This window comes from Rousettus aegyptiacus, unplaced genomic scaffold (assembly GCF_014176215.1).
Source record: "Rousettus aegyptiacus isolate mRouAeg1 unplaced genomic scaffold, mRouAeg1.p scaffold_m13_p_6, whole genome shotgun sequence".
NCBI classification, from domain to species: domain Eukaryota; kingdom Metazoa; phylum Chordata; class Mammalia; order Chiroptera; family Pteropodidae; genus Rousettus; species Rousettus aegyptiacus.
In genome coordinates, this window is record NW_023416309.1 from 47,611,383 (window position 1) to 47,631,980 (window position 20,598).

Sequence of the window (20,598 nt, forward strand, 5' to 3'; positions counted from 1 at the left end):
TATTTACTAAGAATAGCAATAGCTAAAATGTAGATATCTACATCTCCAATGCTTGATCATATTTGAAGAGCTCTGAGTCAATAATAAAATCATGCACTGCAGCTTCATGAATTGATGTACGGTTATTTCTTGCATGCATTTTAATAAAGTTCTATGTAAAGTTAAACAAGAACAATTGTTTGTGTGATGAATTATGTAGGGAACTTTCAACTACAAATGCAAGACATCGAGAATATGTTCATTTTTTGGTTTATTAAAACAAAACTACACTTCTGTGCTTCTTACAATACATTAACAGGCATAAAAATCAATCAGTGTTTCCAAATGTGTTGCTCACAGAATCACACAGTGTTATTTCACAGTCCTTTATAGTAATTCTTTTTACAATTTAATGTTCCTTTGTACAACAGGCAAATAGTTTAACACCTTCCATAAAGGCATTTCAGAGCTTTAGATACTTAGAAATAAAATCAAAAGTCTCTTTCAAATTCAATCATTAGTTTGTATTAAACTAAAACGCCAAATGCCAAGTCTCAAGTTCCATAAAAAGTGTTTTAAAAAACAGATTTACATCCTGATTAAGTCTTATAAACTTCAGTGATAGGTCCTGTCATTTCTAAACGCTAGAATTATCTGTGGATAAAAATCTACATTCAATTGTGTGATATTTTCTTCTAGATCTGAATGGAAATCTTCATTATTTATCCCACTTAATCTCTGTGTTAATTTTGCTACTTTCAGTGAAAAACCCAGGATCATTGATGCCTGATCTTTCCATCAAAGGAAAGAGCTCCGACTACCTATATTACTGTTTTCTGTGCTTATTGTCTCAGGGGAGAGAACATACATCCATTAAATGTAACATTTGATTGTACAAAATACTCGAAAACTCTGACTCAGTGCCATCTGTTAGTTATTGTCCCCTTAAGGAAGTACCTAACCTAGTGTTTGCCAAAACGCTTTCCGCAGGATACTAGTGAGAGGTTCACAGATGACCTAAAGGAGATAAAGGTCCAGGGGTCACAAGTTTAGAAATGCTGGGTTAGGCAGACTTAGTTCTGCAGGTCCTGAGTCCCTACTGTGCTAAACTGCACTTAGTAGTTTATAGGAAAGAGGATCCAGGTCCAAATTCACTTTTCCAGTGACCTTTTTTTTCTATGAAACGCTTGTGAACATCTCACAGAGCACTCATATCACATGGGGAACAATGGGAAACGCTCTTCACCTTCAGGTGACTGGAAATTCCACATCTGAGCTTACATTCATTGCAATCCCCCATGAATTTTCTCCACTCACCCTCATGACTTCAAGAGACGTCATAGATCTGAGAAGGAAGACTCAGTGCTTTCTCCATTACTAATGCTACACATTTCATATCAGGTCCTTCTGTTTTCATTAAAATTTAAGAAAGCAAAAATTTCTTCCCCTCTTCTGAATTACTTAGGACATTCTCATTTTGAAAGAGTGCAGTTTCTTATTGCTTATTATTGGGATTTTTTTTTTTTTTGGTCTGTTTTTGTTTTTTAACTTGACTCACAGTCTTTCCCTGGAGGGCATGCATTTCAGCTTTAGAGAAATGCAATAGAGTAAACTGTAATAAATTATTTACAAGCACCTAGTTTGTTTGATCTTACATGGAAGCCATTCGCTTTTGGAAAACAATGAGAATAAATCTTTAAGCAAAATAGTGCTATGTGGAAGCCGAACTGCGATGATGTATGTGTTTTCGGTAAAGAGGCGCTGAAGAATGAGTTGTGCTAGAATTAACTCAAGGGTCAGCTTGTCTGGATGAGCATAACTTTGGTTGAGATTTTTCTTCCTTAAAAATAAGGTTTTCAAAGCACCAGTTAATTACAAAAAAAAAGCATGCATATTTATTCTCACAGTGAGTTAAGTGGCGAGAGAGCTTATGAATCATACATTGCAATCCCCAAAGCATCTGATTAAATTTCTAGAAAACAAACCAAATGTAAGGGGAAAATAAAGCCGGGGAAGCCATTGTTCTCTGCTCAGGCTGGCAAAGCAGCAGCTCTCCGCAGAAGTCATAGGCAAGGCAGCAGCAGCCACTAGGAAGCTCATCCCAACCTTGACGTTCCAGATAACTAAGGGAGAGTTTGAGCAATTCTTGATCTTTAATTTAGAGGATGTATAAAAGAGACTAGTGATATGTTTGCTGGCCTAGATAAGGAATACCCAAGGAAATAAATAAGCCTCCCTGTGTGTTGCCCCAAGCACAGAGCTCCAGCCAAAGGAAGCAGAGTCTTTTGGCCCTAGTCAGTAAAACGGGATGCTACAAGGTGCAGATCCCGCTCCCCATCAGGCAATGGCTGAAGGGGACGTGAGTTCCTATTAAGAAAGGATAGATTTTAAACAGGGAATTTTAGAAGAGTGGACAATCACAACAGCACGGGACTATGTCTATGAGTTTCCAATGAGAGGTTTCATACAACGCGAAATATCAGTCAGTAGCCTTCCATCTCCCAACACACACAGAGTATTCATGGGATACGATTAGTGTTTAAAATCTAAGCTTATGAAAGTACAAATTTACTTCTCAGTACTTTTATATTAAATTCAAAGACTATTGCAATATTCATCAGGAAAAATCCCTCATTCCATAATACCCTGGAGAGAAGGAACAATGAGCTCTTAGAAAATGTTTTAATATTACATGATCGTTAAGAAATCACCATAATTACCACAATTAACTAACACTATGCTCCCTGCTCACAAAAAGGCACCTACCCATCATGAACAGACAAGTTTTCATAATTATTTGCCAGTACGTAGCATCAGGGTTTAGGCATATCACCCATTAAATTTTTAAAGAACCATGGTTTTTCCTCAAAGCTAAATATCCACAGATGCCTCAGAACATTTACCAGTCAGTGGGGCCACCACACATATTGCACAGGTTGTACACGGCACACCTCAGGCGGGTACCAATCACCTGGACTAGGTGCAGTGCGCAACCTGTATACAGTACCTGTGAGTCCTGGGTTAAGAGCCTACAGCCAGAGCACTGTCTGCCAACACAGTCCATCAGGTCAAGCTAATCGAGTTAGGACAGATGCTATCTGGTTGGAGGGTCTCCAAGAAACAGCTGTACCTATGAGAGGCAGGTGCCACCTGAGGGGTGCGAAGAGGTACAGACATAAAACAGAAGTTGCTCCAAAATACTTGCTGGTCGTTTAAAATTCAATGGCACTTTTTTTATATGGGCAACATGTGTCAAAGTCAGTCTTCTGACCAAGTTTACCTTGAATTTTACCAGGCAAATTTTCTTCCTGGTGTTAGCTGTTGGGTCACATTAAATCTACTCCTGACCTAATCGAATATTGTGTTTTCGTGTAGCTCTTTAAACACTTTCTAAATCTGACCGCGAAGGACAGCACAGTGATACCTGGGTGTGAAGCATGCTAGCCCATCCTTTTGTAAAGCACTTTGGGAGGAAAGGTGTTACCATTTAAAATTCAGCTACGATCTAAAAAGATAAAACTGAAAAAAAAAAAAAAAGCGGCAAATGGATGACTCAACTATTTTTAAAGGAAGCATTAATCATTAATCAGAAAGTATACCAGTGAATTCCCTGACAGCTTAAGTATATTATACAAGATTCGGCTCTAGAATACAACTACATTTTTGTGTCCTTCACAGTAATTAGTCCTTAACAGTTATACTTAAAATGTAAATCTTTAATAAACTCAAAAATAACTTTCTGAGATTTCTTTTTGTTATCTATTGATTAGGAATCGCAAGCAGAGGCTGAGAGCCCCCCAAAGTGTTATCTGTAGGCTGCTGTGCCATCTCGGGTTTGGGATGGGCACAGATCCACGGAGGGGAGAAGGCACTTGTCTTCCAGGAGGTCACGTCAGGACAGGTCAGGCCTGACCACACAACGGCACCTTCACCTCTCGAGCTGGAGGCTGGAGCCTACGAGGGACTCGTCCCATGCTCGTCACTTGTCAGAGGTGCCCCGACGTTACCTACAGCACCACGAAACTCAGGATATATTCTAGGAGTTTTTGCCGGTTGCATTGAGGTAGAAAAGTGCTGCTGAGTTCTAAAACAGACACTCTCTTTTGTTTGGTCTCTTTGAAAACCTGGAGAGAAAGTTTAGATTAAATTAAACACAAACCAAAAAGAAAGGGGACATGTCTGTCACCAACCCTGACCTGCGTCCTTGTCCCCAAAAAAACAGTAAGGCATATAAAACCATATCCTAGCTTTAAGTACACGTCCGCGTGGGCATGTATGAGTATGGGGTGGGGAGATTACGGGGGCAGGTGTGGTGTTTTTTGGGGGGTGTGGGTTCAACCAGTGTACTATGCTCTAAAACTTGCATTCGAATAAAGTCACAAATAGTTCCTTACAAAGACCACTAGTACCTCCATGGAACTCATGTCCCACATAATACATAAAATTAAAACTACCTGAGGCTACTTCGAGCGATACTCATTAAATAACAAGAAAATAACTGAAAATCATATGGCATACTTAATATCCCTACCAAATTGTAGTACCATCTTGAAACACGTTGACACCTATTATATACAAAAAACTTTGGAACGAAGATGAAAACTAGGAAAATTCTGGAACATTCAAATAAATCTGTACTGATGGGCCTCACCTTCAATATCCCCCTCCTCTCCAAACCCCAGAAATGCCTTCGTAATCAATCCAGCAAAAACTGCTTTTCTCAGGGTCCACCCCAACACGAGGTGGTTCAAATACACTAGATCTAAATAGAAACAGAAGTAAATACAAGCTTTTATACCATAAGCGGCGGACACTTACCCCAATATCCTTAAACATTTTCACAGCATTCTTCACAAGACAGTATGTGGCACTTTCAGCTGCAGAGAAAGGATAAGACCCTGTCACATATTTAGGCCCAGCAAGACCCCAATATCCACAATCAGAAAGTATGGAGGCTACGAAGAGGATTAGAGCCAGACAGCAGACCACAGTCAAGCTCCATTTCTGCTACCGGTAACCTCAAATAATTGGCTGTTTCTTTAAACCTACTTTGTCATCTTTTAAAGAGACAGAGATAGAGACAGAGAAAGAGGGAGAGAGGGAGGGAGGGAGAGAGGAAAAGAAGAAAGGAGGGAGGGAAGGAAGGAGGGAGAAAGTGAAGAAAGGAAGGAAGGAAGGAAGGAAGGAAGGAAGGAAGGAAGGAAGGAAGGAAGGAAGGAAGGAAGGAAAGGAAAGGAAAGGAAAGGAGAGAGGGAGGGAAAGAGGGAGAGAGGGAGGAAGGAAAATTAGGAAGGGAAGGAGAAATACCTAAAACATCTAAAGATCAAATGAGAGAGAGCAGAAATTCTTTTAAACTGCACAGTGATGCACAGATGACTCCTGCAGCAGTGGAACCAGAGAGAGCACAAGTCTAGAGGTCAGAAGAGTTCCAAACCCAGGTCTGTCCAATAACTAGCTATGTGACCTGGGATAGTTTCCTCATCTTTAAAGTGAGGTGGCCCTATCTCTAGACATTGATCCAGATCAGATCTCTATGTATCTCTAGAGATAGATTATCTCTAGATCTCTTCTGTCTCTAAAAATTACTGATTCAAAGCGGTTTCAGTTCTAAAGCCTGGCTGTATAAGATGCTGTTCCCATCCCAATCACACTGTTCCGTAACAGACAATACCGAGTGCTGGCCAGGATGCGGAGCAACTAAAACAGACACTGCTGGTGAGAGTGCAAACTGATACACCGCTTCGGAACCACTTGGCAGGCCCTGAACATCCACACCCTGGGACTAGGCAGGTCTATCCTGAGATCCACACCCAACTTACTGAGGACACACATTCACGCAAAGGCATATCCAAACATGTCCGTGGCAGCACTATTCACAGTAACTCCGAACTGCAAACAACCCAAACATCCATCAACAACAGAATGAACAAATAAGATGTGTTAAATATTTATACAATGAACGACTACAAAGCAACAAGAATAAACAAACAACTACACGTAACAACACATACGAACCTCGCAAATCATGGTACGTGAAAAATGCCAGATATAAGAGTAGTTAAGTATCTCACTCAATTTATATGACATCCCCGAATAGATAACGGTAGTAACCTATGGATTACTGGTGAGAGGTGATCAGAATAATTTTGCAATCCCCCCTCCCCAATTTTCTATAATTAACAGATCCCAGTAATCCAAAAAGTCATAGCTTTCAAAAGAAGCCAAACTAGTGACACGCGTACCGTACACCGCAATGTTTCTTTCTGTCCTGGTCAGCAGGTATTTGTGCAGCTTTTGCAGGTATTCCGGCTCCGGCACAGGCCCGCTGAAGTTGTGAATGAAGATGGCCGCGGAGCTATAGGCCTCCAGCAAAGGCCCCAGGAGCCTCTGCAAGAAGGTGATGAACTGCTGGTGTTCCTTGGACTGGCTCACCTGGGAGTGCGAGAGCGAGAGGTCAGGTCTCAGAGGAGGGAGAGGTGGAAGCAAGACACGCTGACGGAGGGACCTCCTCGCAGAGCCAGCAGCCTGAGGAGGTGCCCTCTCACGGGCACTCACAGGAGCGGCCTACTGTGCCACGTGCACAAAACCTCTGCTGGAAACGAATGCTGGTTTGGGGAAATGCATTCTCTACTGTAATCATGGACGTTGACGGTATTTGAGATTCTCGTTCATTGAGCAGCTGCCAGGAAGAAAATGTCATACTCGAATGGCATAATTATGACATATCGTCATCACTGAAGAAAGCTGGTCCCGAGGCTAGGCCCTCCCGGGTTTGAAGCCTGGCAGACAGCGGCCAAGTGTGCAAAAAGGTCACCTGTGCACATGGCAAGACCACGAGGATCATCTCAGTCATTTCGAGTCCCCACTTCCTGCCACCCCCACATGTCCTCATGCCCACAGTCTGGCAGAATCGGGAGTGATGGCGGTGGTGACTGGTGATTTGGGGTGGGGGACTCTCGCTGTACCCACTCGACACATGCATCTTCAGATACGCCCCTCTGGAGTGAGGAAGCAAAATCACTGCCCCATCTCAAAACTAATAATGCCCAAAAAGGAAAAAAATAAATGTCATCTGGATACCTCTAGAAGCTATACCTCCTGACTGTGTGTGTGTGTGTGTGTGTGTGTGTGTGTGGGGTAAACTAGGGTGGTTATCCCGCTGCAGAGAAAGTAATCCACTTAAAGTGTTCAAAAAAGATGGGTCATTATTGTTAATTTTTAAAATTATAAATTAGACAAAATTGATTTTTCTAAATCAGGGACAAACTTTTAAAAATCCAAATTTTCTCTTGCGCTAGAATTTGTTTGAAGGCGAAGAGCTCTCAATGTATGAAATTTTTGGAGAGATGGCAAGACTGAGAATGAATCAAAAAGGGCAATCAGGCTAATTACAGCTGAATATTAATTTCTCTACCATATCCAGTACGGTGTTGCCTCGTTTTGGCAATGACTGAACAAAAACACTGCCCCTTCAGGTGTGAGTGCAGGTGTGGGTAAACAGGTTTGCACCTGTGCATTCTGATGAGGGGGACATGAAAGTATCATCCAGAACATTCGCCTTCCTGAATTTTTAGATTCTTGTTTCTTTTCCCATTAACTTATACTCAAACTGAACAATTAAGGTATTAATTCAACTCAAACAGCTTGAGCATCTTTATTTACTAGGTCGAAAGGACCACAGCTGGTTTGTGAGTGCTTTAGATACGAATAAGTCACCAGAGTCCCAGTTTATCAGAATCTCATTAACAAGCAGCAACTTAAATCTCAACTCATCACTGTAACATCCACCAGAATTCTTCAGCAAAGTACCTTCAGGTAGCAATCTCGCTGCTCCTCACCAAAATCACTGTCTTCATCTTCTTCGTCACTTCTCCAAGACAAAGGTTCAGGAAGCTTCTTGTCCCATTGCTGCTCGGCAAGACCAGGACTAATATCTTCCTGATCATCTTGCTGTGCCAAGGAGATGACCAACAATAAACGAATATGCACAGGCATACAAACACCTGTCGGCTAGATCCCGGCCAAAGCGGTTGTCACTCATTCCCTTCCCTACTCTTCTCTAGCCTTTAAGAGCATCAATCCACTCCCTTTTCCAAACTCAAAATCACACAGAAGACAGTAGAGGAGGAAAGAAAGAGCAGAGGGAAAGTTACCAGACAGATTAAATAAAAATGTCTTCACCTCTGCTAAATTGCTATCTACTTTCCCAGGCCATACCTTCTATATCAAAATTAAAACAAAAACTCAAGAGAAAAATATGTATGTGTAAGCTACAAGCACAAAGAGAGGTAAAACACCTCATCTTAGAATGCCAACTTCCGGATGCCATGGAATTAAGACATTTTAGAGAATACCAGTTACACAGAAGGAACCAAAATAATAAACAATCCCAAAAGGCATTTACTCTCCCCATTCTGATTTTTCGCTTCCCCCCATCTGGACTTGACTGAATATCTTCACCTGAACTTGACTCTATATGTGATTATTGGTTAAAATAATTGGTCATAATATTGGTTAAAATAATTAGTAGAAAAGATAAGGAAATGAAGAGCAAGAAACTAAATAAAGACAAATACAGGAAAGCTATTCCTCTTACCTCTGCCACTATAAGAATGCCATACTGGATAAACCTTCCTACTGTTTCATGGCAATTTTGGGAAAATGTCTGGCACGGCTGAAAAGAAAAGACATTTAACTGTCACTGTCCTATACTTAAAAAACAAAAAACAAAAAACAAAAACAAAAATACTGCACAAGGTAGCCACCAGATAGATAGCAGATATCTCCATGATATCACCCACCTCACTCCACTGGGCACATCCTAAGATTTCTAATGCACACCATCTTGACTGATAAATGTGCATGATCATAGGCAAAGCCAAGGAAGAGACCTCGTTCGCCTGACTGGCAGGAACCCAGTGCAGTACCACCTGCAAAGGGTCCTCCTGAGCTCGGTCTCCCCTCAGCAGAACAAACTCTCAGAAGGGCTGCTTGCCAGGCCCTACTACCTGCTGCTGCTTCTTTATTGGACAATTTCTCTGCGAAAGCTAGTGTACAGTAAATATTGTACACAAAGGTAGTGGATGAGGAAACACAATATTTAAATAACTCAAAAAAGGCCCAGGAAAAGGATAAGGGCATTCTTGGGAGCCTTATCTACCCTGCCCCCTCCCACTCTGAATCCCAAGGTTCATGCAAAACAGACCCCCCCCAACAGAGCCACCAGTACACCGTATACAAAGAACGTGGAGAAGGGCTGTACTCATAATAAACGTACTCATAAATGTCCCGGAACACATTCACATAAGTGGGAGAGAATACTAGACTGGAAATAAATATGAATCCTATTTGTCAATGATTTTGAGGGAAAAAAAATGTCTCTACTGCTTAATATGTATACCTCATTTTAAATGTCTGTAAGTGATTGAATATAACATAAATGCTCATTAGTACTGCTGGGCCTTAGTTTTCCCCATTTGTAAAGTGAGAGAGTTAAGCAGATGATTTTGAAGATTATTTCTGACTCTTCCCTTCTGTGGTTCTACCATCCACGACTGGGCATGTTAATTACTCACAAACCTCTGACCCAGTTCCTTATGCACAATGAGAGTTCAGTAACCTTGGCACTGACTGATGGAGAACTTTGAGCAAACGTCCTATCATGCCTCTCGGCTGCATAAAGGGTTCACTAGAGCAGTCACCCTGAGGGCAACCCCAGATAGTAAACAACGTATTGGTTTGGGGGTCATTGAAACCCAGGGGTAGAATGTAAAACTTCAAAACTGGACAAAAAATTCTCTAAGAAAAAACCAAAGGTGGTTTATGTTGTCATAAAAATGCTGGAGGAAAAGAGAAGAGGTACCGCTAAAGAAAGGTTACTTACGAGAGAGATGGTGCCTTCGTTGGAGAGTAGATAGCACAGGCTGGTGGCCTTCTGCACCAGCTGCTCCTGGCTGACCAAACCGGGGGACGTGCCAGCAGGCCCTCCTGCACCCCTCTTGTTCAGAACTGCGTGCAGGCTGCAGGCTGAGGAATAAAAACATCAATGAAGCTGGAAGCCTTAGAGCCCCAAGAACAACTTCAACTGGCTCAGATCATTTGGATTACCTTAATAGACTGTTAATACATTAAAAAGCATTGTCTGCATTTATTGGAGAAATTCAAGTAAATCCTCTCATAATTCACTTCTCATGAGTCCATGTGATCTCAACTCCAACAGACACCTTCCTCAGGGGCTTCAGGCCCCTCTGCTCTTCTTCTCTCTGTTCTCTCTTGATCACAAATGAGCCCTCAACTCACTTCACCACCAGGTGTATGTCTCATCTCCCTTAGATCTTCAGCTCTCTTGGACAGCAAGACAGCTTACCTCTCCTCCATAGTCATAAACATAATACTGTGCATACCATAGTTCAGTAACTACTTGTTGAATAATAGATGTAAAAAGAAGCTATAAACAGTGATACAATAGATTATATTTTTATTTGAAAACTATAAACATAGCAATGTTCTTGTAAACAAGGTGCTATCATCCAACTGAAGTAGACACCACTAAGTATCTTAGGCCCTTTTATTTTCTATCAAAATAGTTCAGGAACCAACATACCTATGATGGCCTCCATGATGAAGACCTGAAGTACCCCGTTGCTATAGAAGTTAAGTTCAAAGACTGACGGGACAGTTGTGCTGGGAGTAATAAAAAATTCATCATTCCTGCTGGTATGGGTGATTGTGACGCAATTTCCCAGCAGCTGTATGGCATGCATGACGACATCTTCCGAATTTCCCGAGAACCCCAGGTCAAAATCACGAGCCAGGACTTCCTCCTTCATCACAAAGAAGTCCTCCACCAATGTGGAGAGATCGATTCCCTAGAGAAAGACAGGAATTGTCTCAAGACCATGGAAAACCTACTTCCACAAGGCCATTCCATGGTTTTGTTGTTTTTTTTGTTTTGTTTTGTTTTTTTGGTTTTTTTTGCCCTGGCTTTCCTGCAGCTTCCTGTTAGCACATGGAGGAAAAGGGCCAGAACGCCAATGCAAAGAAAGTAAAAAAATAAAAAACTGGCTAAAAAGCTGGTTCCTCCAGGAACGTCAAGATACTGATATTCCACGTCCAGAGAACATTCTAGCCACAACACATGACACGAGCACATAAGATCACAAAGAGAAGAAAGCACCATCTGAAAGTAAGAAGTGTTCACTTTTAGCAAGAATTTCCCTCATATTAAAAATTTACCTGACAAATATTCCTTTGGTGCCTCTCTACATACTGGCACCGCGTCTGGGGTTGAGGATGTGACTGTGAGACAGACAAGCCTCTCCCATCACGGCACTTAGAGGAGTGGGAGGGTGGAACGTGGATTCTAAATGCAAATCAAATAGCTCGGAAACCACTAGCTATCAGAGTACTTACTGCATGCCAATGAAATACGTCTATTTAAGTTAACTATATTAACTCAAAGAATATCTTACTATTATATATGTTAGGCAGTCTGAGTTGTTGGTTTCCGCCCCCTCCCATGTAGATTTCTTCCTCTATCGGGTTTGAAAGCTCCTATGGGCAGGGTCCTAAGTTTAGATTACTGTCTACCTCACGGTACTAGCCAGGAGTGGGCCAGATCTATCGGTGAATAAGTGTCTGAACAGCTGACAGAGCAGTCTCATGCTCACCACTTAAGTCCAGGTGGCACTGCAGACGTACCTGCCTGTGTCTGTAGAGGAGCAGGCAGGCCACGATGTGTGTGGACATAATGGCACAGGACTTGCTAGCAGCTGAAAGGCAAACACAAAGCTTTAGTTGCACCTGAATCTTAAACAGGAGTATTCAAAACTGTAAAAGTCCTCTACCACATTTCCCATAACTGATTTACCAAAGGGAAATTGCAACATTATACCATGTTCTGGGCTACTGGAACCTCATTAGAGATCACTATTCATCATAGAGCAGAATTCAGTCTAAGATAGGTCCACCGTCAATCCAGGACAACGGAGTTTAGTTACTGAATGACCAAGAGACACTTTTATGGAAATACCAAGACCCAAGGTATGAGCCGTTCTATGAGCTCCACAGGGTATCCCATTGTGTTCCTTGCCCTATTCCTGGCTGCAGCCTATGATACCTGCAGTTCTCTGCAACTCCGGCAGCTACTCACCGCCATGTTAAAACAAAGGTACAGGGGGCGGGAGGGAATAGACCTGAAGTCCAAAAATCTGGGCTCAGAACCTAACTTGTACACTAATTTCATGACTTGGAGGAAATTACTTAGACTCCCAAGCCTCAGCTTCCTCGCTAGAAAAATGAGAATACCACCTAGTTCATTGGGCTGTGTGGGAATGAAATGGATTGGCCTGCCACAGGATCCGTAGTAATGGCACTCCATATATTTTCATTTCCTCTTTCAACCTAACTCAGAGGTAGGTCAGAGGTAGGAAGTAAGGGGACAGCAATACATTTGCGAATGACTGTAATCCATAACCCAATAGTCTGAGTTTGCAGAAAACTATAATCATATAAATCAAATATGGGACTGTCTAAGGAACATCTGAAATAAAAGCACCATTTGTGAGTTTTCTGAGATAATAATGAATTCATGAATACTTCACTCACAATTGATGTTGTCTTCAGTCTTTGAAAAACAAAATAGTAACCAGTACCATGTTTATAGCCATTAAAAAGAAAATTTATAAAGTGTTTTTTAAAAACATGAATATTTGTTACAAAGGGAAAATAGCACAATACAAAACTGCAAAAAAATATTTCTAGAGACTAGACAGCAACATCCCTGATTACTTGGGTAGTGGGTTTTATCTTTAGTTTCCAACTTTTCGACATTAAGGATGTATTATTTTTAGCATTCAGAATCGAAGCATGGGCGAGAGACACAACCAGATGTGCTGAAGAAAGAATGTTCTGGCCCAGAGTGAAGCAGGAGTAGGAGCGGCCGGAGTGGAAGGGGCGAGAGAAGGTGAGGAAGGCTCCACGTCACTGTCAGCAGGAAGAGCCAACTCTGACCAGATGGGAACGGGGCACAGGGAGAAAGACGAGGTGACCCCACCAGGCTGTGCACTGAGGCACCACGCTGCGGCCATGAGATTATAAAGTGGCCTCTACAACATGACACAACACTGCAGTTTGGAACTTAAGGAAGTCTAATTCTGCACTCACCTCACTCTGTCCTGAGTCACTCCCGCCAAATTATGTCCACACAACTATCCCTCTAAGAGCAGAAGCCTTTGAAGCATAGAACCATTAATTACTCCATTTGAATGCCCCGTCAGCTAGCACAAAGTTTTACATATAACGGCTGTTCCATATTTGCTGAGTAAAAATGGTCATGGGGTCAGAGGAGAAAAGGGCATGCGACTATAAACCTAGATGCTTTACTACAAGTTAGCTCAAGGAAACAAATTCATCAGCGGGAGGCAACAAATCACCGTGGCAATATTATTTATTTAAAGCATAAGAACTATCGCATGAGCATCTACTAATCATCAGGCACTGGGTGAGATGTTTTGCTCAGCCTCATTTTTTTGCTAATAACTTACCTAGCACCACCTATACATTCGGTAATAGAATGAGAAGTGGAACCAAACTACAGCAGATTCCAAAACTTGTGTGGTTTGCACTGCAGTGCGCTGACTCTGAATTGCAGAACTATTCTACTTACTGAAGAGAATGTGCTCGCCCAGATTCGCGATCAATCTCCTCCGGAAGGATTCATTTGTTACATTTCTGGACTCATTAGTGGATGTGTCTGTACCTTCATCAGCAGCATCATTGGGTCTGAAAAGTTTTTATTTTTTTTTTAAATTAGACTTCTACAACCCCACTCTTTTACAAAGCAAACTGTATGGGCCTAAGGTATAAATGTATTAGATACTTTAAATTACTATGTATTCTAAATTTAAACCACAGAGAGATTGTTGTTTTCCTCCATAATATACTTTCTTATGTTTAATACACTCTCCTGGCCAAAACATGTTATTTAGTTATAACTAAATAGTCTACTGTTACATCAGTTCCAAACACACTGGCCAAAAAAAAAAAAAAAAAGCAAGATACCTCATGTTAAAACATTTATAAAATCTTGACACTTGATCACATTAAAGAGCTTAATAGTCAATTTCTCTAAGTTACAATTCCATTTAAATTCTAAAAAGTTCACAAGAAAAACTCTTTATACATTTATGTACAATATGCATAACCTATCATAATGAGCTCAGTTCACAGTTCACTCAAAAGTGTAAATCAAATAACTCCTACTTGATTCACAAAATCAAATAAATTTTATAATGCAAATAATCAAAAACCTCCGAAATTATGAAAACACATCACTTCAATATCCATTATAAGGCCAAGAGAAAAATTACTCAAGTAAGAAAGTGAAAGCAAGAAAAGACACATTCTTATTAAAGTGAACCTACTTATCTATGCAATATAAGAAATAACAGGTATTTGATACTCTAGCTAGTATAAAAAATTTCCACAAATTTACCTTGAAGGAAGTATGGCTGGCAACAATGCTTGCTCCAGCGAAAGTGCAGTGGAGACAGCTTTCTGACTTTGGCTTTCTAAATATTCCTTGGGAAAAAAAAATAAAACAGTCATTTACTCCCATTGTCTCACTTACCTAAACATATATACAATACACTTGATCTTCAAAAAGTAAAAGGGAGTTGTTTTATAAAAGGAGCCATGCTAAGGAAGATGAGAAATACTTCCCACATCCTAATCAGAAGTCCAGAGTGACTCGTAGAATATTGTCAAGCACGAAATCTAAGAACTGAAAGTTTGAAAAACAGGATGATGCTTAAGCAAAATTATTTAAAAATTAAAGAAAAATATTTACCTTTTCTCACATCTTCAAGAAATTATTTAACATTCCCAATATTATTATTAGTGATAACAGATGCAACCATTATTTTTAAAAGAAATCTGGTACCCTAAGGGTCACCTAAGATTCAAAATAACCTCAATCTCAAAGCAATAGTTGTGTTTTTTTTTTCATTGTTGTTGTCGTTGGTTTTAAGCGTAAGAAATGACAAGCTTCCACGAAAGCACTAAAGACCAGAAAGCATCTAACACACCTGTTAGAATCTTCTAAAGTAAAGCCGCGAAGTGGAGCAGGAGGAGGGGCAGGACCTCTGTTCCTTCTTCCCAGGTTCCTGACTCCCTGACCCATTCTTCGTTTTCTCCTTTACTGATTCAAAACTCTTGGGAATTTAAAACTGCCAGGAACTCAGGGACCCGCCACATGAGGGTGGTGCCATCCCTTGGAATATTAGGTCCTGGATTCCACTCATTAGGACAGAGCAACATCCTGGATTGTCAGTTTTACCCAGCTCTGAGGGGTCGTGTTTTGAAAAATTTCCCCTAAAGGCAATTTTTAAATATATATAAATATATAGCATAAAGCAACATGCAAAATTCTCATGAATTTTTTTTTAAATAGCAATAAATGTTGAACCTGATATCTCCCAAATATAGTCATTTACTGTCTTTTTCAACAGGCATACTTTGGTAAAAAAAAAAAAAAAAAAAATTAGAAATGCCATTCTTGACACAGTCCTCCTCATTTAACAAGAGAAGAAAGTGAGGCTCCAAGACACGAGAGGAGGGGATAGAAACAAGGCAAGAGCCCAGATCTGAGCTATGCCAATGCTTTAATAAGCATTCCAATAGCCACTCACCTTTAAGGAAAATGGCTGTGCAAAATCCACTCTGACACACCCATAGTTTTTTCGTAACATTCTGACAACACCTCTAGCCACACTCCAAATGCTCTCATTCTTCTTAGGTTTTCCCTAAATTACAAATTTGAAAGAACAACATGGTAAGAAATAAAGCGAACACATATGCAAACATTCTGTTATCCAAAGAATAAAGTTTTTTTGTCCGTTTTTGTTTTGTAAGGAAACTAGAGGTTTGTTTTGAAAAAGACAACAATGAAGGAAGAAAGAAAGTGTTCATAGACTGACATCTCTCAGAAGATGTTGGCTTTCAAAGATTCTAAAAGATCAAATCATGTCATCAAAGAGCGTTAATTTGGTCAATGAAAAACAAAACATTTAACCTGAATTTATTTACTAATCCATTCACGAAAATACAGATGTAAATTAATAAAGTATAAAAATGATACCACAGGCTGAAAAACTGTTTTGCAGTTCTCAGATAAAAATAAGATGTCCAAGAGACCACTAATCTGAAGTCTAATGACCACCAGAATACAAATATCTAACATTAAGCAATTGAATGTCAAATCCTAACCCACAGCAGCTTTTAAGCTGATTATTCATTTAGTAAGCACTTACTGAATATTTAATATACATAAAGGCACAATAATGGCATATGATGGACACAGGGCTCAGATGTGATCTCGTGAGATAGTCAGGGTGACTGGAGTCCGCATTCAGAACAGATATAAGGAGAAGTCTCATAAGAGATACAGATAATATTCCAGGTCTATCGCTTAACTTTTAAAGTCTCCAATTATCAAGTGTCCTTGAGCTTCTGACATGTTTTGGGCGGTACGCTTGAAATAAGTACCTTGCCCAAGACTTCCATACTAAATAAGAACAAAATTAAATTCTCCTGGAACTCTCACAATGCCGGCGGGAATGGCAAGGTGGGAAAAGCATTTTGGAAGACTGACAGTATTTATTAAAGCTGACCCAACAATCGCACTCCTAGGGTCCATACCCAACAGAATGCACACATGTGGTCATCAAGAGAAATGTACAAGAATGACCATAGTCAAAAATGAGAAACCAAACTGTTTTTCGACATTAGAATACATTGTGGTATTTTCATATATTGGAATACTATGCAGCTATGAGAATGAACAGATTTTAACTAAATACAACAACATGGATGCATCTCACAAACACCTGATTGATCAAAGGAAATCAGAAGCAAAAAGACCACAAACTACATAATATCATTCCTGTAGAGTTCAAAAACAGGCAAAACTATTCTGTAAGAAGTCAAGATATACCCTTGAGGCAACAGTGATAAGAGGGGCATACAGGGAGTTCCTAGGGTCCTGACGATATAGCTCCTTGCACTGGGTGCTGGTCACATGGGTGTTCTCGCCTTGCGATAAGTCAAGCTACATGCCTATGATTTGTGCATTCTTCTATAACTATCGTACTTACTTCAATGAAAGGTTGATAAGAAACATTATTGCCATTTCTCAAATTCACTTATAGTTGCTCTGTCAGCATGATTCTACCAGTTCCTCAGGCTTAACTTAAAATCTGCATGTAAATAGTAAGCCCTGGAGAGAACAAACCACATAAACCTCACCGGCCCCGCCTCTTCGTGGTTGAGATGGCACCTCAGTGTCTAGTGTTTTTTTCATTTCCCAATCCCATGACCAAGGCTGGCGCTGATAAATCTAATCATGTCACTTCCTATAGGTGTAGGTAAGTACCACATTAGCACTACCAATCAGGCCAGGTAAGAGATGACAGCTACTCACCACGCCACCCTATTATGCTTCCTACAATGCTTTAAAATTAGAGAGTACTAAAAAATATCCTTCATTATATAGTCAATAATATTGTAATAACTATGTATGGTTCCAGGTGGGTACTAGACTTATCGGTGGGGGGCGGGGGGTGGTGGTGGATCACTTCGTAAATTACATAAATGTCTAACCACGATGCTATACACTGAAACTAAAATAAAATAATATTGAATGTCAACTGTAATTGAAAAATAAAGAAAAATTTGAGTTAAAAAAAAATTCCTAATTAATTCTAAAAGCACTTATCTAAAGGCCAAGACTTGAAAGCGATGACGACCTTGGGCGGGCAGCGCTCTTACCAGCTGTTCGCCATTGTAGTGGCCTTCAATAATACGGTCATAGGAGATTCCGACAGGTATTATCAAGATGTCTGGGATGGTATTAGAAGACAGAGTATCTACCACAACTGACAAAAGTCCTGCACGAGCATAGGCGGTTTTTCCACTCCTAGACCGTGTGCCTTCCAGAAAAATCTCCAAGAACTGCTGCTGTCGAAGTAGTTCCACTATATGCTGGGATACGAAGAGAAAGTAAAATGTGAATTCGAGACTACCCAACTCAGCAAAGTTAAATCTTAAAAAATAATCATAAAATTAAAAAAAAAATCCCAAAACCTATGGCAAAATATTATATTCACATAAATAATAAGACAGCTTTATTTTGGTGAGAACAAAAAATCATCATCAGACCCATACCCAAGCTATAATTACTCAGACAACAGTTTCGTTGTTTTTTTTTAAATCTCAATCAAGTCTCTTTTTTCTTCTGCTGTAATAAGTGCCATAGCGACTTTAAGGGTAATGAGAGATGACACATACCCCATTGAGCAGAGCTCTGTAGAGAATGTCCTTCCGTCCATCTGGCGTCTCATCTAGCCTCCGTCGTATGAAAAAGCCCCCCAGCTTATGGATCAAGGTACTATAAATTCAGGAATGCGTTAATTATTTATAAAGAAAAGTGTAAAAAGAATACTTATATTCCAAGTTAATTCAAAACATTTGCCATAGGAATAAAAAGCACACGTGTTGTTAGAGCTGCTGACAGTGAGACTGTGGACATTTTCCCATGTTCCATATTATTGACATGTTTCAGTCATTTACAGTCTTCATGAGCCTTTAGAGCATCACCTCGTATTCCAAAGCTCTATTACATCTGTTCCAAAAAAGTCCCTATGCTATCTTATGCTGCAAAGGTGATGCTATAGACTTTGAGATGTATGTAATACTGCTAAATTTTAAAACCCGGCCCAGGATGATCTCAAGATACTGACTGTTAGATATCCCGAAATTTGCCTGTGGCACATATAGTACAAAATGAATGTGATGTTACAAAAGCTACTTTGGAGAAATTTTCTCAAATAAGTATTGCTCAGAGAGTGTCTTTGAGACAAGGATACTTTTACCAGACTGAAACCAAGCATAACCATCTTTCCAAATCCTCAAACAAGAATTTGCCTCATGTACCCACACATAGGAATAAAACCATTCTCACAACCCCAGGTCTCTCCCACAGCACTGGTGGATTTTGATGTGAATGTGTAATTTTCTAATACTTAAGTCAACCTTTCCAAACTCAGATGTTCCTCCTACTCTTTTGAAATAGAACGATACTAATATAAATAGAAACATCAATATATATTTTCAGTATCTTCTATACTCAGTATAAACAGACAACGATAAGATGTCTCCCGAGCTTAACATCATCACTCGTTGAGAGTGAACCTCTGTAGATAAGTTCGTAACGAATGAGATGAACCACCCACAAAGATAACCCACCCTGAAAAGCGGTTTGTGAATGTGCAGACTGGCGTGCAACAAAAGGAAGCTGCAAGTAAACAAACCGGATTGTCTATAATCTGTCATGTCTGAAGGACTGATGAAGCTAAGCAATGACTAGCATATACTCATGAAGAGGACAACTGGGTTACGAGAAATTATCAGTTTATCGAGCACTTCCGAGAGATCCACGTTGAGAAGCTGGAGGGAATAAGAACATGAGTTATTCTGATTACAAAAGAGGCAAACCATTATGGGGCAAGGCTTCTCTGGAGCCTAGACTTTGCTCTAAGGCTATGCCTACCAGCAACATTCTGATTACTTTCTAACTCAGCTTGCCAGCAGACACTGGGAAGAAGTGCCCAGCCGAGTAAACATAGATATTCTAGGACCTGGAAAAGCACATATACCCTGTCGGGTCATATCATACTGTATTACAGCGAGTTGTCTCTGGGTCCCATCAGATTATGAGCTATTTGAAGGCAAAGTCTATGTATCTTGCTCACTCCTGTCGACAGCACAGCTGAGTAAGCATCAGCTGAATGCATGAATGAATGGCTTCCCTTCAGTCATTCACAGTAGTCTAGTCAGCCACAGAACTCTGAGCCAAGTGATAAGGAAGGCGCTCCTTAGACTGTGAGGCTGAGGATCAGATTTCAGGGCACGCGAAGATAGCTGCCATTTTGAGAGGCCTTACCTGCCCAGCCTGCTGGCCCGCTTCTCTTAGTCACTCTCTAAATTCACCCTCCTCTTACTCTCTCCTACTCAGAGAGCCAGCCTTAGAGATGCTTCATGCCTTAAAGTTTGAAACTGCAATTTCCCTAACCAACTAAACCTGTTCCTCACCAGTACCTCCTTGGTGATCAGCTGCACTATCTACCCACCCTCCCAGTGGCAAACACCTGGGAGTCTTCCTCCCTCCTCTCCCCTTCCGTTGAGTCCTACATCTGGAATACGATTTGATCTTGCAAACCGAACTCACTAGACACTTTTCGAATCTATGCCCTCCTCTCCAAGAGCACTCCATGTTTTTAATTTACGCCTTCATTATCCTTTGCCCGAACTACTGCAAAGAAGTCAGAGTTGTTTTAATTCTCTCTAAACCAGAAAGACTTTTCAAAATGCAACTCTCACCCTGTTATTTCTCAGTGCAGGATACACTCTAAACTTTGGCTTAGGAACTGTTTCGATCCAGCTCTCACTACCTGCGCGGCCACCACCTCCAGCCTTGGGCCCTTTCCAGTGCACACTACCTTCCAGACCTACTGAACTCTCTGCCATTTCCTAACCAGACCACGTGTTTGAATCGCTCTGCCT

At 40.6% G+C, this 20,598-nt stretch overlaps 1 protein-coding gene across 2 annotated transcripts in view; it reads right to left on the reverse strand.

Annotated features, from left to right (window-relative positions):
* Nucleotides 1-233: 233 nt before the first annotated feature.
* The window catches only part of GPAM (glycerol-3-phosphate acyltransferase, mitochondrial), a 58,586-nt gene continuing 38,221 nt past the window's right edge, over nt 234-20,598 (reverse strand). For both annotated transcript variants that reach the window (XM_016159761.2, XM_016159762.2), the window contains exons 9-21: nt 18,325-18,424; nt 17,806-18,018; nt 15,669-15,782; nt 14,474-14,559; nt 13,646-13,761; nt 11,680-11,750; nt 10,583-10,847; nt 9,863-10,005; nt 8,576-8,653; nt 7,789-7,929; nt 6,222-6,411; nt 4,798-4,856; nt 234-4,103 (exon numbers count right to left, since the gene is read on the reverse strand). In XM_016159761.2, the coding sequence (XP_016015247.1) occupies nt 3,987-4,103; nt 4,798-4,856; nt 6,222-6,411; nt 7,789-7,929; nt 8,576-8,653; nt 9,863-10,005; nt 10,583-10,847; nt 11,680-11,750; nt 13,646-13,761; nt 14,474-14,559; nt 15,669-15,782; nt 17,806-18,018; nt 18,325-18,424 (1,693 nt within the window). In that variant the 3' untranslated portion in view covers nt 234-3,986. The remainder of the gene's footprint in view (nt 4,104-4,797; nt 4,857-6,221; nt 6,412-7,788; nt 7,930-8,575; nt 8,654-9,862; nt 10,006-10,582; nt 10,848-11,679; nt 11,751-13,645; nt 13,762-14,473; nt 14,560-15,668; nt 15,783-17,805; nt 18,019-18,324; nt 18,425-20,598) is intronic.